This window comes from Pristis pectinata, chromosome 30, assembly GCF_009764475.1.
Source record: "Pristis pectinata isolate sPriPec2 chromosome 30, sPriPec2.1.pri, whole genome shotgun sequence".
NCBI classification, from domain to species: domain Eukaryota; kingdom Metazoa; phylum Chordata; class Chondrichthyes; order Rhinopristiformes; family Pristidae; genus Pristis; species Pristis pectinata.
Window position 1 is genome coordinate 27,226,001 of NC_067434.1, and position 16,547 is coordinate 27,242,547.

Here is a 16,547-nt window from a genome sequence, read left to right on the forward strand (position 1 = left end):
TAAACACAGCCTAACAAAGAGGACCCAACTTTATAAATCAAAAAGTAAACAACATTTATGATGGAACACAGTTGGGGCAGTAAGAGGGAGGAGAGATAAACCAACAGAACAAAAAAAAAATTTGGTCTGAAATAAAAACAAAATGCAAGCAGCACTCAGGGATATAACAGATCTGTGGCCTCTTACTCTGTTATATTGAGGCCCAATGGAAGCTTGAGGAACACCACCTCATCTTCTGCCTGGGCATGTTGCAACCTTCCAGATTCAAATTACTTTCCCTGTCTGTATCAGAACAGGTCACTCTTGCTGCAAGTCCTCCACAGGTGGTGGCTCAATTTTTACCTCCTCACCATCAGCAATTCCCTGACCTATGTGCAGCACACTTCTTTTGTCACTTTCTAACTGGTCCGTAAACAACTCGTGTCCACAGCAAACCAAGAATCGACCTACTGCAGATTTTTTATCTTCATCCTTCCTCCCCATCTTCCCTGCACAACACAAGACAGTAGCAGGAGTAGGTCATCCGCCTGCCCCACCATTCACTATGATCATGACTGATCTATGTTGGCTGCAACTCCTCTTCTGTGCCAGTTCCCCATAACCCTCAATTCCTCGATCTTTCAAATATTTATCTATCTTCACTTTCACTGCATCTAATGATCCAGCCTCCACCACCCTCTGGGGCAGAGAATTTCAGAAATTCACTACCCCGAGAAGAAATTTCTACTTAAATGACTGGCCCTTGTTCATGACTCTCTCACTAGTGAAAACATCTTAATATCTATCCTGTCAAGCCCCCTTAGGATCTTAATGTTTGAATAAGGTAACCTCTCATTATTCTAAACTCCAAGGAATAGAGACCCAAATCATCTAAACTCCCTTGACAGGGTAATCCACCCACACCACAAATTAACCCGGTAAATCTCCTATAGATTGCCTCCACAGCTACCATATCTTTTTTTAAATCGTAGGGGAATGAAACTGTGCATAATATTCCAGGAGTGAAGTCACCAACACACTGGACAACTGTAACAAAACCTTCCTGTTCTTAAACTCCAATAACTTCCCTAAAAAGGCCAACATGTCATTTACCTTAATACTTGTGGATTTGCCTGCTAACATTTTAGGACACAGAAAACCTACAGCACAATTCAGGCCCTTCGGCCCACAAAGCTGTGCCGAACATGTCCCTACCTTAGAAATTACTAGGCTTACCCACTGCCCTCTATTTTTCCTCAGCTCCATGTACCTATCCAAAAGTCTCTTAAAGAGATGGAGCGTATCTGCCTCCACCACCGTTGCCAGAAGCCCATTCCACGCACTCACCACTCTGAGTAAAAAAACTTACCCCTGACATCTCCCTTGTACCTACTCCCCAGCACCTTAAATCTACGTCCTCTTGTGGCAACCATTTCAGCACTGGGAAAAAGCCTCTGACTATCCACCCAATCAATACCTCTCATCATCTTATATACCTCTATCAGGTCCCCCCCTCATCCTCCGTCGCTCCAAGGAGAAAAGGCCGAGTTCCCTCAACCTGCTTTCATAAGGCATGCTCCGCAATCCAGGCAACATCCTTGCAAATCTCCTCTGCACCCTTTCTATGGCTTCCACATCCTTGCTGTAGTGAGGTGACCAGAACTGAGCACAGTATTCCAAGTGGGGTCTGACTAGGGTCCTAAATAGCTGCAGCATTATACCTGTAGCTATATACGTACCAAAATGAACTACTTCACACTTAACTGGGTTGAACTGAATCTGCCACTTCTCAGCCCAGCTTTGCATCCTATCTGGGTCCCGCTGTAACCTCTGACAGCCCTCCGTACTATACACAACACCTCCAACCATTGTATCATCCGCAAACTTACTAACCCATCCCTCCTCATCCAGGTCGTTTATAAGAATCACAAAGAGTAAGGTTCCTAGAACAGATCCCTGAGGTACTCCACTGGTCACAGACCTCCATGCAGAATATGACCCTTTAACAACCACTCTTTGCCTTCTGTGGGCCAGCCAGTTCTGAATCCACAATGCAATGTCTCCTTGGTTCCCATGCCTCCCTACTTTCTCAATAAGCCTTGCATGGGGTACCTTATCTGATTCATACACTAGAACACCTAGATCCCTCTGAACATTGCTCATTGGCAGTCTCTCTCCATATAGATAATAACCCACCTGTTGATTCCTCTTACTGAAGAGAATGATTTACACTTTCCCACTTTAATCTCCAGGTTTTCACCCTATCATTCGATCTACCTATAACCCACTGCAGAATCACAATGCCCTCATCACATACTCTTCCACTTATTTTTATATCAGCAGCAAACTTCGAAACCTTGCATTTCATTCTCTTCTCCAGATCATTAATGTAAATTGTAAACAATTGAGGACAAAGCAGCGATCCCAGGGGTACAGCCCTCCAGCCTGAAAAGGATCCATTTATTCTAACTCTTTACATCTGATAGCCAGTTTTCAATCCATGCTAATACACTTTCCCCCAATACCTTGGGCTCTTAATTTATGCACCAGCCTCTTGTGTGGCACCTTGTCAAATGCCATTTGGAAATCTAAATATACTGCATCTACAGGTTCCCCTGTATCAATTCTTCTCCGTCACATCCTCAAAGTTCACATGATTTGTCAAACGTGATTTACCTTTCATAAAACCATGCTGACTAGGTTTACTTGTATAAAATGAATTATTTCTTCTTTGATTTTTGACTTTAGTATTTTGCCAATGAGACATTAAACTAGATAGCCTGCAGATCCCCACCTTGTCATCCTCCCTTTTTGAACAAGGGAATCACATTGGTTGTCTTCCAATCTTCTGGTCCCCTCCAACTTAAATCAAACTTTTTGTCTTTTCCAGTTCTGATGACTTGTCTTCATCCTAAAACGTTAACTCTGTTATCTTTCCATTGATGCCATCTGACCTGCTGAGCATTCCTCTAATTTTCTGTTTTTGTTTCAGATTTCTGGTATCTGCAGGGTTTTTTTTATTTGAAGCATTTGGTCTATTCATGTTAAAAGTAATGAATTAAGAGCCAAAGGCACAGAATAAATAAGAAACAGAATGCAGCCAAAGGAATGAAGAACTGCTAATCCTATCTTTTAAATATTAAATAGAACAAGTCCAGGGGAATTTGGAACAGCTAGCGATGTTAATAACTGGAAAGAAAGTAGAATTCTTACTCCAAGATGTTACAAGAAATCTATAAATTGAAATACAATCATCAAGGATTTTATTTTAAAAAGAGCACCAGAAAATTCAGATCAGGCACTGAAAAGAGAATAATTATTGTTCAATTCAAAGAAATTTTGCAGACCAACAGAACATTAACAAGGTTCCTCTCTCCCCAATGGTGTCCTGACTGCTGAGTATTTCTGGTTTTTAGTTTAGATTTCTAGAATCCATAACACTTTGTTTCTGTTGTGGCCAGTTCACATGATCTAAGTGGATTCCTGAGCTTTATAAAAAGAAACAGAATACTGAAGCAGGTTACATTGAACATCTATAAAGTGTGATGTGCACAGCTAGAGTATTACTTCCAATTCTGGTCACCACACTACAAATACTATGCGAAGGCCCTGGAAAAGTTCCAGAATTTTAGTAGATTGATCCCAATAATGAGGGAGTTATGAATTTGGGATTGCTGTCATTAGAGCAAAGGTTTAAAGGCAACAAACAATCTGCTGGAAGAACTCAATGGGTCAAGCAGCATCTGTGGGAGGAAAGGAATTGTTTACATTTCAGGTCAAAACCCTGCATCAGATGCTGCTTGACCCACTGAGTTCTTCCAGCAGATTGATTGTTGCTCCAGACTCCAGCATCTGTAGACTAGTGTCCCCAAGGTTTAAAGGCAATTCGTTGGCAGTATTATAAAGCAACAAGAGTCCAGAAAGGTAAAAAGAGAAATTGTTCCTTTTGGTGAAGGTCTCAAGAATAAGAGTCTGAGTCAGACAACATAGAAACAAATCCTTCACCCTTTCATGCCCATGCTGACTGTTGTACCCATCAATACCAATCCCATATACCAACACCTGATCTGAAGCCTTGGCAATTCAAGTGCTTACCTAAACACATAAATGTTGAGAGTCTCTCTGCCTCCACCACCTCCTCAAACAGTGCATTCCACATTCCAACCACTCAATGTGAAATAAAGAATCATCAGATCCCCTCTAAACCTCCTACCAATCATCTTGTACCTGTGCCCTTTTGTTTTAGACACTCGCACCATGAGAAAAAGATTCTTATTGTCTATTACCCCCTCACAATTTTGTACATCTCCTTAGGTCACCCTCAACCTCCCCTACTCCAGGAAAAACAACCCAACCTATCCAGTCTTTCCTCCAAACTGTTCCATTCCAGACAACATCATGGCAAATTTCCTCTGCACCCTCTCCAGTGCTATCACATCCTTCCTAGTGTGATGACCAGAACTGCACACAAAACTCCAAGTGTGGCCAAACCAATGTTTTATAAAGATGCACTTGCTCAAGTATTCCATAGCACAACCAATGAAGGCCTTGAAGATCAAATAAAACTGCAGATGCTGGAAATCTAAATTATAGCAGAAAATGCTGGGAATGCTTTGCAGGTCAGGCCACATCTGTGGGAAGAGAAAGAGTTAATGTTTCAGGTTGAAGACCCTTCATCAGAAAGTCTTACCCTAAGACAATTTTCCTATCTACATCATCACCAATTTTTGTATCACCTGCAAAAGATTAACAAAAGTCCCAAGAGTAATGCAAGAAAAACTTTGCAGAACAAGTATTTCTGACATGAAACCACTGCCTAAAGGGGTGTGGAAAGCAATTCAATTATTTTCAAAATGTAACTGGAAAGGCACTTGAGTTAGAGATACTTCAGGGCAGCAAATCAGCTTAAGCGGCAAGAAGTAATGAAAAATGATTGATGAATATTTTGTTAACTGGAAGACTGTTACCAGTAGGGCTCCACAGGATCAGTACTCAATCCTTGCTTTTGCATTATCGCTTATACCTGAATTTTGGAGGCAAATGATACAAAAACTGGCAGTGTTATTGACAGAGAGGACGAAAGTGGGAGGGAAGGGTTAGATAGATCTTAGAGCAGGATAAACATTCAGCACAACATTGTGGGCTGAAGGGCCTGCACTGTGCTGTAGTGTTCTATGAATGATTGAGTGCAGATAAAGAAAGTTGGGCAGAAATAATTGCAAATAAAACTTAATCCAGAGAACTATGCATTTGGAAAGCTGCAATAAAGCCAGGAGGAATGCAATGGGTGGCGGATGTGGAAATGGTATGGAAGAACAGAGGGAGCTTGGAGTGCATATCCATTGATCCTTGAATATAACAGTATAGATCAATAAGATGGTTGAGGTGGCATACAGGATGATATTCTTTTGTTAGCTGAAGCATAAAATAAATGCAGGAAGATTATACTAGAGCTGCTAACAACACTAGCTAGGGCTACAGCTTGAGCAATGTACAGTTCTGGACACCAGATTACAGTAAAGATATGATTGCACCAGACATGTTGTAGAGATTAATGAAGATGATGTCAGAACTTGAAGTTTTCAGCTTTGTGGAAAGACTGAGTAAACTGAAGTTGTTTTCTTTGGAAGAGTGGGCATTATGCAGTAGATACTTAATAAAATGGCAAGTCCATGATTACAATGTGTGGAGTCTGCAATTAGTAGTAGAATTGTTAGCAAGGTGGCTCCAGAACAGAAATTTAGAGATTTAAGGAAATTACACCAGCCAAATGAAATTGGGTGAGTGGTTTAGACAAGACCTTCAATGAATCCACAAGAGTGACCTTGAGCCTCCAAATGCTTGACCCACACTCACTCTGGTCTCTGTTTTTTGGACCCTTGCACTGTTCAAACCAGCGCAACACAAGCTAAATGAACAGCACATCATCTTCAAAAGAATATTGCAGCCCTTAGGACTCGATAGTGAATTGAACAATTTCAGATAATCAGCATTTCCTCCTTGGATTAGAATTACTTCTACTAACACAAAGTCATCAATCTGCAATGTCTCATTTTTCTGTCTCACAGATGCTGTCTTACCCACAGTGTTATGCACAACAGTCTTTTTCAGATTTCCAACTCCTCTGTTCTGATCTTCATGGTTCCAGCACTTATTTTTCTGCCTCCATTCATCTTCCTCTGCTTGCATCTCCAGACAATCTCCAAGCATTTCCAAGCAATGACTAACAAGCAATCAATACTCTCTCTTCAACAACACCAAAAATATGTTCTCTCCATGATCACGTGGGTTTCCTCCAGATGCTCTGGGCTCCTTCCACATCCCAAATATTTCTTGATAGATTATTTGGCTACTCTAAATTATTCCTTAGTTGAAGGAATATGGCAAAAAGAATCAACAAGACCTGAATAGGCACTTGTGAGAGAAGTGGCAAAAATTCAGGTAGATATAGAAAGGAGAAATGGAACTAATGGGATTGCACTCTTGGGAGAGAGCATAGACCCAGTGGGCTGACTGGCCACTTTATTTCAGATTTCCAGCACTTTCAGCTTTCCCGAACCACTTTATTTTAATTTCAAGTTATTAACCAGTTTTTAAATTCCTCAGCTGCTATGGTGAGATTTGAATTCTGGTCCTTGGATTGCAAGTCCAGATCTCGGTATCACTAGTTTGTTATTTAAGCATTGTGTCACCAATATACTTAATTTGTTTTGGTAAATCATCTTAAACATTGATAAAAGCTCACATTATCAACAAAACTGAACTTCAAGATCACAGGTAAATTCAATTTCTCACAAGGTTATAAATCGTTTGCATTGTTGCTTACCGTTACTCCAAATCATTCTGTTCAGGATAGTAAAATGCATCCATAACTGCAAGCAATCATAGCTTTCAATTTTAAGAACTAAAAATTGTAGTAAACTGGTAAATTATCTAAATTTAAAATTTGAATGATTAAATGTAAAGTGGAAATCTGAAAGAAAACTCAATTGTACTGGATCGATGATATTCTGTAACCAATAACGATGTTCAATGTGTGCAGTGATGAATGTAATTAAAAACTGTCTTTAAGGATGTTCATTCACTTACTGAAAGTGATAATAGTAATGCGAAGTGAGGTTTACTTTGGCCAGGATTTAACTCAAAATTTTTTACCAGCAAAACCAACCACACGGTGTAGCCTGGGCACCCTGATCTGCGCGGTGGAACTGTGCTCACACCGTGACTGAACAGGCCTTATCCTGCCGCCTGTAAACCGTTTGATGCTGTGCCCGACCTTCAGGGCAAGAACATGCTGCACTTTGTTGTAAACCCACGCAACTTCTGAACGACAGCTGGCAGCAGTTCTCTGCACCAAGCCCGCCGGCCGGGGGCTGTCGGCGGTCCGGGGTCTCTCGACACCTTTGGGGGGGGGGGGGGGTGGAGAGAGAAGAAAGGGTTGCCGGCAGCCCGGGGGGGGGGGGGGGGGGGGGGAAGCAGAAGCAGGAGGGGGACAGGGCCGAGCGGCGGCGGCCCACCATCAGCGGACGCCGCCTCCAGTCCGACCTCCCTCCTCCTCACTGCCGGCGTGTCCTCCCCCACCCTCGGCCAGGGAGCAGTAACCCCGCCAGGGAACGGCCACCACCCTAGAGCGTGCGTCGGCGGAGCAGCCATTTGACTTTATTTTTTACCTGAGGGGCTTATCTTCCAGTTTCGGCTTCTTCGCCGGCTGAGGCTCATCTGCTGCCATCGCTCTCGCCGCGCCGCGGGCTCAGAGAAGCCGGTGACGTGCGCGCGCCGCCAGGGGGAGGAGCCGGTGACGTGCGCGCGCCGCCGGGGAGGAGCCAGTGATGTGCGCGCGCCGCGGGGGGAGGAGCCAGTGACGTGCGCGCCGCCGCCGCCGCCGCCAGCAGGAGGAGGACTTTGCCGCCGTCTCGTGTGTCGATGCAGGTTGCCGTGGTCGAAGTGCCGGCCCCCCCGTCTCTCACTCACAGTCCCAGGCCGGCCGGCGGCCGCTCTCCCGTCACAGCCGTTTCTGTTCATTTCCCACTTACAAAAAGTTCTCAGTAATGGAGCCCTATCGTAACCCGGGACAGCCTGTTTCTTTCAAACACAGGTATTAAAAAAAACAGGAATATTTAACAGTTTTTATTGGGTCATTGGAAAGAGTCCATTCAAGAGACAATCCATTTATAATTGGGGGATGGGCTCTCTTGATGCCTGGGCTCTTCCATCTGGCGACAATGATCATTTAATAAACATCTTGTAAGTTTCAGCTTGTGGAACAAGTACCATTTGCTGTTGATTTACTGCTTTTTACCGGGTTTATTGTACCTTTCGCAATACGAATGTTCACATAACGAAGGGATTTTTTTAGGAACCTAAACTTTTTGTGGAAACTGTATTAAAGTGAAAAACCTAGCTGAAGTTGCCAAGGTTCTCAAAAACCTTTCACATTCACATGTATAAATCAAATGTAGTGAAGCATTTGGTCATCTTGGTACACACTTGGTCCATCTCTGACACCTCTCTCTCCTTTCTTGATCTCTCTTTCTCCATCTCAAGAGACAGACCATTTCGTTAAGCACCTTCACTCCGTCCGCTGCAATAGCCAGGATGTCCCGGTGGCCAGCCAATTTAATCCCACTTCCCATTCCCGTACCGACATGTCTGGCCAGGGACTCCTCTACAGCCAAGTTGAGGCTAGACACAGATTAGAGGAACAGGACCTCATATTCTGCTTTAGTAGTCTTCAACCTGACGGCATCAACATTGATTTCTCTAACTTCCAGTAATCAATCCCCTCTGTTCCCACTTTGTTTTCCCTTGTCCCACCAGCCCCATCTCTTTCCCCACCCTCTCGATCTACCCATCAGCCACACATTCCTCCCTCTGGTTCCCCTCCTCACCCCCTTTCCTTCATTCCATGGTCCACTGTCCTCTCCCATCAGATTCCATCTTCTTCAGCCCTTTGTCACTTCCATCTCTCAGTTTCCAGCTTCTTACATCGTTCCCACTCTCCTCCTCCCGCCTATCTTCCCCCCTCACCTAGATCCACCTGTCACCTGCCAGCTCTTGCTCCACTCCTTCCCCCACCCTTTTATATTGGCTATCTCCCCTCTTTCTTCCCAGTCCAGATGAAGGGTCTTGACCCAAAATGTCAACTGTTCATTTCCCTCCATAGATGCTGCCTGACCCACTGAGTTCCTCCAGCATTCTGTGTGTTGTAGTGAAACATATTGTTCTGCTTATTTACCTTTTCAAAGCAAATTGACAAGAGTCATAAAGTAAATAAGTTTCAGGCATTCTCTTTCAAATGCAACAAAAATGATTGAATGAAACCTTTTGATGATAAGAACATAAATATAACAGGGAAAGAGGTTATTTGGCATTTCATGGCTGATCTGTGATTCAATAAGACAAATACCTTTTACCTTAGTGTCATTTTCCTGCACTTATCCCATTATTCCTTCCTTCCTTAAAATCTTTCACTCATGATAATTTGTCCCAGGACTCTTGCTCCAGGAATAATTAAAATCATCAGGACTTTGTGACTCATAGGACCATAGAACCATACAGCACAAAACAGGCTACTTCGGCCCACCATGTTGTGCCATCCATCAAACCACCCTCACACTACCTAACCCCTTCCTCCCGCATATTCCCCCATCCCACACTCCTCCATATGCCTATCCAACAAGCTCTTGAACCTGTCCAATGTATCTGCCTCCACCACCACCCCAGGCAGTGCATTCCATGCACCAACCACTCTCTGGGTGAAAAACCTCCCCCTGACATCTCCCCTGAACCTCCCACCCGTAACCTTAAAGCCATGCCCTCTCATCTTGAGCATTGGTGCCCTGAGAAGGAGGCGCTGACTGTCTACACTATCTATTCCTCTCAATATTTTATACACCTCTATCATATCTCCTCTCATCCTCCTCCTTTCCAGTGAATAAAGCCCTAGCACCTTAAGCCTCTCCTCATATCCAATACTCTCTAATCCAGGCAGCATCCTGGTAAATCTCCTCTGCACCCTCTCCAACGCCTCCACATCCTTCCTATAATGAGGCGGCCTGAACTGAACACAGTACTCTAAGTGTGGCCTAACTAGAGTTTTGTAAAGCTGCATCATCACCTCGCGGCTCTTAAACTCAATCCCGCGATTTATGAAAGCCAACATCCCATTGGCCTTCTTAACTGCTCCTTCGACCTGTGAGGCAACTTTCAATGAACTGTGAATATGAACCCCCAGATCCCTCTGCTCCTCCACACTGCCAAGTACCTTGCCATTTACCCAGTACTCTGCCCTGGAGTTTGTCCTTCCAAAGTGTACCACCTCACACTTCTCCGGATTGAACTCCATCTGCCACTTGTCAGCCCAGCTCTGCATCCTATCAATATCCCTCTGTAAGCTCCAACAGCCCCCCACACTATCCACAACACCGCCGATCTTAGTGTCGTCCGCAAACTTACTAACCCAGCCCTCCACCCCCTCATCTATGTCATCTATAAATATCACAAAAAGTAGAGGTCCCAGAACCGATTTCCTGCGGGACAACACTAGTTACTGCCTTCCAATCCAAGGGCACTCCTTCCACCACAACTCTCTGCTTTCTCCATGCAAGCCAATTCTTAATCCACACAGCCAAGCTTCCTTGGATCCCTTGGCCTCTGACCTTCTGAAGAAGCCTACCATGAGGAACCTTATCAAACGCCTTACTAAAATCCATGTAAACCACATCCACCGCACTGCCCTCATCAATCTTCCTGGTCACCTCCTCAAAGAACTCTATCAGGCTTGTGAGGCAAGGTCTTCCCTTCACAAAGCCATGCTGGCTGTCCCTAATCAGTCCATGATTCCCAAGGTGTTCATAAATCCTATCCCTTAGAATCCTTTCTAACAGCTTACCCACCACAGACATGACACTCACCGGTCTATAATTCCCTGGCCTATCCCTATTACCTTTTTTGAACAAGGGGACAACATTCGCAACCCTCCAATCCTCCGGCACCATCCCTGTGGACAACGAGGACTCAAAGATCCTTACCAGCGGTTCAACAATCTCCTCCCTAGCCTCTCGAAGCAGCCTGGGGAAAATCCCGTCAGGCCCCGGAGATTTATCTGTCTTAATATTATTTAACAACAACACATCCTCTCTCTTGATATCTACAACCTCGAGAACATAATTGACCAAAGCTATGGGTCTTTCTCCAAAGCACTAGAAATCATTCTTTTTCAGGTACTGATCCAGTTCTCCATAGAAAGACCCAGTTAACTGTTTCCACCATCCCTATATCTTATGGTTGTTTACAACTCTGTGATTTGCCAGTGAACAAATGGTGACCTCTAACCCCAGTGTCTTTCCTTGCTCTTTGTTCTCAGGTGGGATGCCCCATCTTCAGTGCTCAGAGCTCCTTTACTAGTGTGGTGACAGTGTAGAGGGAGTTGTGTGCAGTGATCGGAGATGCTGTCATAACACTCTATGAAAGACGCTGAACTTAATGAGGGGCTTTAATGGAGCACATTGGGAGAAACTTTTACCTCTGATGGGCTGATAATCATAGGTCACAATTAATTGACAGAATAATTAGAGGTGACATGGCTTCAACTGTCAGATCCCTGACATGTCTCCTCAGGAATCAAATTCTACAGTAACTTTCAAAGGTAGTTCAATGTTCAGGGCAGTTAAAAAAGAAACTGAGACACAGGCCTCAATGGGAGTTAGAGAGAGACAATGGGCTGAATGGCCTCCTCCTGTGTGAGCAGATTCTGTAATTTTCACAACATATGTATTAACATTGTACTGTGAAATCTTAATTTAAATAGCTCAAAGGGTTATAGAAAGACGAGACGTGGGAGCATAAGCCATAAATTTGCATTGCATAATTCTGCATAATGGAACAGAAAATAATTATGGGGCGTGCTCACTATTGTTGTGAAACAGTAAGTGTTTTTTGTCCAAAAGCCATTTTGAGGGTTTGGAGATGGAGACTGACACCTTAATATAAATACATTCCTTGCATTTGGTATTGTGTCCCACCCGGTCAAGGATTTTGGGAATGTCATGATTAATTGCTTTACAATTTAATTTATGGGCCAGTTTGGGAGCCTTCTGAGCATAGTTATGGTAGGGTACAGGAACCATGGTGTACAAAGGCTGTAATAAATCTAGTCAAGAAGAAAAGAAAAGCTTACATAAGGTTCAGAGAGCAAGGTAATGTTAGAGATCTGGAAGATTATAAGGCTAACAGGAAGGAGCTTAAGAAGGAAATTAGGAGAGCCAGAAGGGGCCATGAGAAGGCCTTGGTGGGCAGGATTAAGGAAAACCCCAAGGCATTCTACAGGTATGTGAAGAGCAAGAGGATGAGACGTGAAAGAATAGGACCCATCAAGTGTAACAGTGGGAAAGTGTGTGTGGATCCGGAGGAAATGGCAGAGGTACTTAAGGAATACTTTACTTCAGTATTCACTATGGAAAAGAATGGTGATTGTAGTGATGACTTGCAGCAGACTGAAAAGCTTGAGCATGTAGATATTAAGAAAGAGGATGTGCTGGAGCTTTTGGAAAGCATCAAGTTGGATAAGTCGCTGGCACAGGATGAGATGTACCTCAAGCTACTGTGGGAGGCGAGGGAGGAGATTGCTAAGCCTCTGGCGATGACGTGTGCATCATCAATGGGGACAGGAGAGGTTCTGGAGGATTGGAGGATTGCAGATGTCGTTCCTTTATTCAAGAAAGGGAGTAGAGATAGCCCAGGAAATTATAGACCAGTGAGTCTTACTTCAGTGGTTGGTAAGTTGATGGAGAAGATCCTGAGAGGCAGGATTTATGAACATTTGGAGAGGCATAATATGATTAGAAATAATCAGCATGGCTTTGTCAAGGGCAGGTCCTGCCTTACGAGCCTGATTGAATGTTTTGAGGAGGCGACTGAACACATTGATGAAGGAAGAGCAGTAAATGTAGTGTATATGGATTTCAGCAAGGCAATTGATAAAGTACCGCATGCAAGGCTTATTGAGAAAGTAATGAGGCATGGGATCCAAGGGGACATTGCTTTGTGGATCCAGAAATGGCTTGCCCACAGAAGGCAAAGAGTGGTTGTTGACAGGTTGTATTCTGCATGGAGGTCGGTGACCAGTGGTGTGCCTCAGGGATCTGTTCTGGGACCCTTACTCTTTGTGATTTTTATAAATGACCTGGATGAGGAAGTGGAGGGATGGGTTAGTAAGTTTGCTGATGACGCAAAGGTTGGAGGTGTTGTGGATAGTGTAGAGGGCAGTCAGAGGCTACAGCAGGACATAGATAGGATAGAAAACTGGGCTGAGAAGTGGCAGATGGAGTTCAACTCCGATAAGTGTGAAGTGGTTCATTTTGGTAGGTCAAATATGATGGCAGAGTATAGTATTAATGGTAAGACTCTTGGCAGTGTGGAGGATCAGAGGGATCTTGGGGTCCGAGTCCATAGGACGCTCAAAGCGACTGCACAGGTTGACTCTGTGATGAAGAAGGCATACGGTGTATTGTCCTTCATCAATTGTGGAATTGAATTTAGGAGCCAAGAGGTTAATGTTGCAGCTATATAGGACCCTGGTCAGACCTCACTTGGAGTACTGTGCTCAGTTCTGGTCACCTCACTACAGCAAGGATGTGGAAGCCATAGAAAGGGTGCAGAAGAGATTTACAAGGATGTTGCCTGGATTGGGGAGCATGCCTTATGAAAACAGGTTGAGTGAACTCGGCCTCTTCTCCTTGGAGCGACGGAGGATGAGAGGTGACCTGATAGAGGTGTATAAGATGATAAGAGGCATTGATCATGTGGATAGTCAGAGGCTTTTTCCCAGGGCTGAAATGGTTGCCACAAGAGGACACAGGTTTAAGGTGCTGGGGAGTAGGTACAGAGGAGATGTCAGGAGTAAGTTTTTTACTCAGAGTGGAGAGTGCGTGGAATGGGCTGCTGGCAATGGTGGTGGAGGCGGATACGATAGGGTCTTTTAAGAGACTTTTGGATAGGTACACGGAGCTTAGAAAAATAAAGGGCTATGGGTAAGCCTAGTAATTTCTAAGGTAGGGACATGTTCGGCACAACTTTGTGGGCCGAAGGGCCTGTATTGTGCTGTAGGTTTTCTATGTTCTCTGCTTCTAATATGGTGTTACAGTTACAGTGCAGGCAGACAATAAAGTGCAAGGCCATGACAAGGTAGATTGTGAGGTCAAGATTCCATCTTATCATACAAGAAGTCTATTCAATAGTCTTATAATAGCAGGATGGAAGCTGTCCTTGAGCCTGGTGGTACGTGTTTTCAGGCTTCTACCTGATGGGAGGGGGGTAAAGAGAGAATATTTGAGGTGGGAGGGGTCTTTGATTATGCTGGCTACTTTACCAAGGCAGTGAGAAGTGTAGACAGAGTCCATGGAGGGGATGCTGGTTTCCGTGATGTGCTGAGCTGTGTCCACAACTCTCTGCAGTTTCTTGCAGTTGTGGCAGAGCAGTTGCCATACCAAGATGTGATACATCCGGATAGGATGCTTTCTATGGTGCATCTATAAAAATTGGTGAGGATCAACAGGAACATACCAAATTTCTTCAGCTTCCTGAGGAAACTGAGGCCCTGGTGCGCTTTCTTGGCCTTGGCACCTACATGGTTGGACCAGGACAGACTGTTGGTGATGTTCACTCCTAGGAACTTGAAGCTCTCAACCCTCTCGACCTCAGCACCATTGATGTAAACAGGAGCATGTGCACCACCCCCCTTCCTGAAGTCAATGGCCAGCTATTTTGTTTTGCTGACATTGAGGGAAAGGTTGTTGGCCTGACACCATGCCACTAGGCTATCTCCTTCCTGTACTCTGACTCACCCTTTTTTTGAGATTCTTCTTAGGTACTGGGATGATAAAGTAGGTGGGAACCTCAGATTGAAGTAGGGAGAGGTTAAAAATGTCTGCAAATACCCTTGCCAGCTAATCTGTGCAGGATCTAAGGACATGGCTGGGGACTCCATCTGGACCAGATGCTTTCCAAGGGTTTACTCTCCGGAAGACATCTGATGTCTGCAATAGTGACTGTGGGTACAGGTGGATTGAAGCTGTTGGGGTGGGTGGTGACATTCCCCTTCTATTCAAAATGCACATAGAATGCATAAGCTCTTCAGGAAGGGATGTGCTGTTGTCAGCAATGCTTCCTGACTTAGTTTTATAGCCCGTTGTAGCACATAAGCACTGCCACAAATGATGGCTGGTCTGGGAGTTGATTTTGGACTGATACTGTCTCTTGGCATCCCTGATAGCTTTACAAAAGTTGTATCCCAATTTCTTGTATTGATCAGGATCACCGGATTTGAACACTGCAGTCCTGGACTTCAGTAGGGAGCAGATCTCCTGATTCATCTATGGTTTCCAGTTTTTAACACCTGGATTGACCTCTTTGGGGCACAGTCCTCCACACACTTGCTGTTAAAGTCAGTGACGGTGGTGACGTACTCATCTGGGTTGGCTGCTGTGTCTTTGAACATGAAGTAGTCTTCTGACTCAAAGCAATCGTGTAAAAGCTCATCTATTTCCTCAGACCAACACTATATGACTTTCTGTACTGGATCCTCATATTTCAGTTTCTGTTTGTGTGCAAGGAGAAGGAGCACAGCCTGGTGGTCTGATTTACCAAAGTGTGGGCAGGGGGTGGATTCTTTGATGGTTGTGTAGCAATGGTCAAGTGTTCGGGCCCCTACTGGGATAGGAGACATGCCAGTAGTATTTCAGTAACACACTCTTGAAGTTGGCCTGGTTGAAGTCACCAGCTATAATGAAGAGGACCTCAGGATATCCCATTTCAAGCCTGTTGATATGGAATATAGCGCACTGAGTACAGGCTTCATGTCCCCTTGGGTAGGATGTAGACTGATGTCAGGATAGCTAAAGTGAACTCCCATGGCAGAAAGTATGGGCGGCACTTCACCATTGGATATTCCAAGTCAGGTGAGCAGGAACTCCCCAGGACTGTCATGTCTGAACGCCATAAGGAGATGATTAGTAGGCAGACTCCTCCGCTTCTTACTTTGCCTGAGGATGCCATATGGTCCACCCGGTGAATTGAGAAGCCCTCAGGTGGTATGGTGCAGTCAGGTGTTTCAGTGAATCAGAGCATACAGCAGTCCCTCAGTTCACTTTAGTAGGTCAGTATCAGTTTTAGTTCATCAACATTGTTTTCAGTTGTCTGGATGAATGCCAGATGGGGGAGGGGATACAGTGGGTGAAGTGTGTGGGTGATAGGTGGATGGATCCCAGAGGGGAAGGAGGATGAAAATGTGTAATGGGGGGGAGCTGGAGGGGAGACGTGGAAAAGAAACAAAAATGGGAAGACTGGAGGTGGACTGGAAGGGGGGGGGGGGGGGGTGGAAACAGGAGGTAAACCTTCCCTGAAACTGTAAAATTCAATGTTCATACCACTGGGTTGTAGACTATCCACCTGGAAAACGAGGTGTTATTCTTCTAGTTTGCGTCGGGTTTCACCTTGGCTAACATATCATTTACTCTGCAAGTCACTTGCTGCATCTGAATATTGGCCTTCCAATAACTAGTGTACCAGCA

The 16,547-nt window shown here is 44.5% G+C and overlaps 1 protein-coding gene across 2 annotated transcripts in view; it reads right to left on the reverse strand.

The window, feature by feature from the left end:
• Positions 1 to 7,780, reverse strand: part of LOC127584701 (adenosine kinase-like) — a 280,100-nt gene extending 272,320 nt beyond the window's left edge. Inside the window, exon 1 of one of the 2 annotated variants that reach the window (XM_052041589.1) lies at positions 7,650 to 7,780. In XM_052041589.1, the coding sequence (XP_051897549.1) occupies positions 7,650 to 7,708 (59 nt within the window). In that variant the 5' untranslated portion in view covers positions 7,709 to 7,780. The remainder of the gene's footprint in view (positions 1 to 7,649) is intronic. The other variant, XM_052041590.1, reaches the window with a different exon arrangement.
• Between the last annotated feature and the right edge of the window lie 8,767 nt (positions 7,781 to 16,547).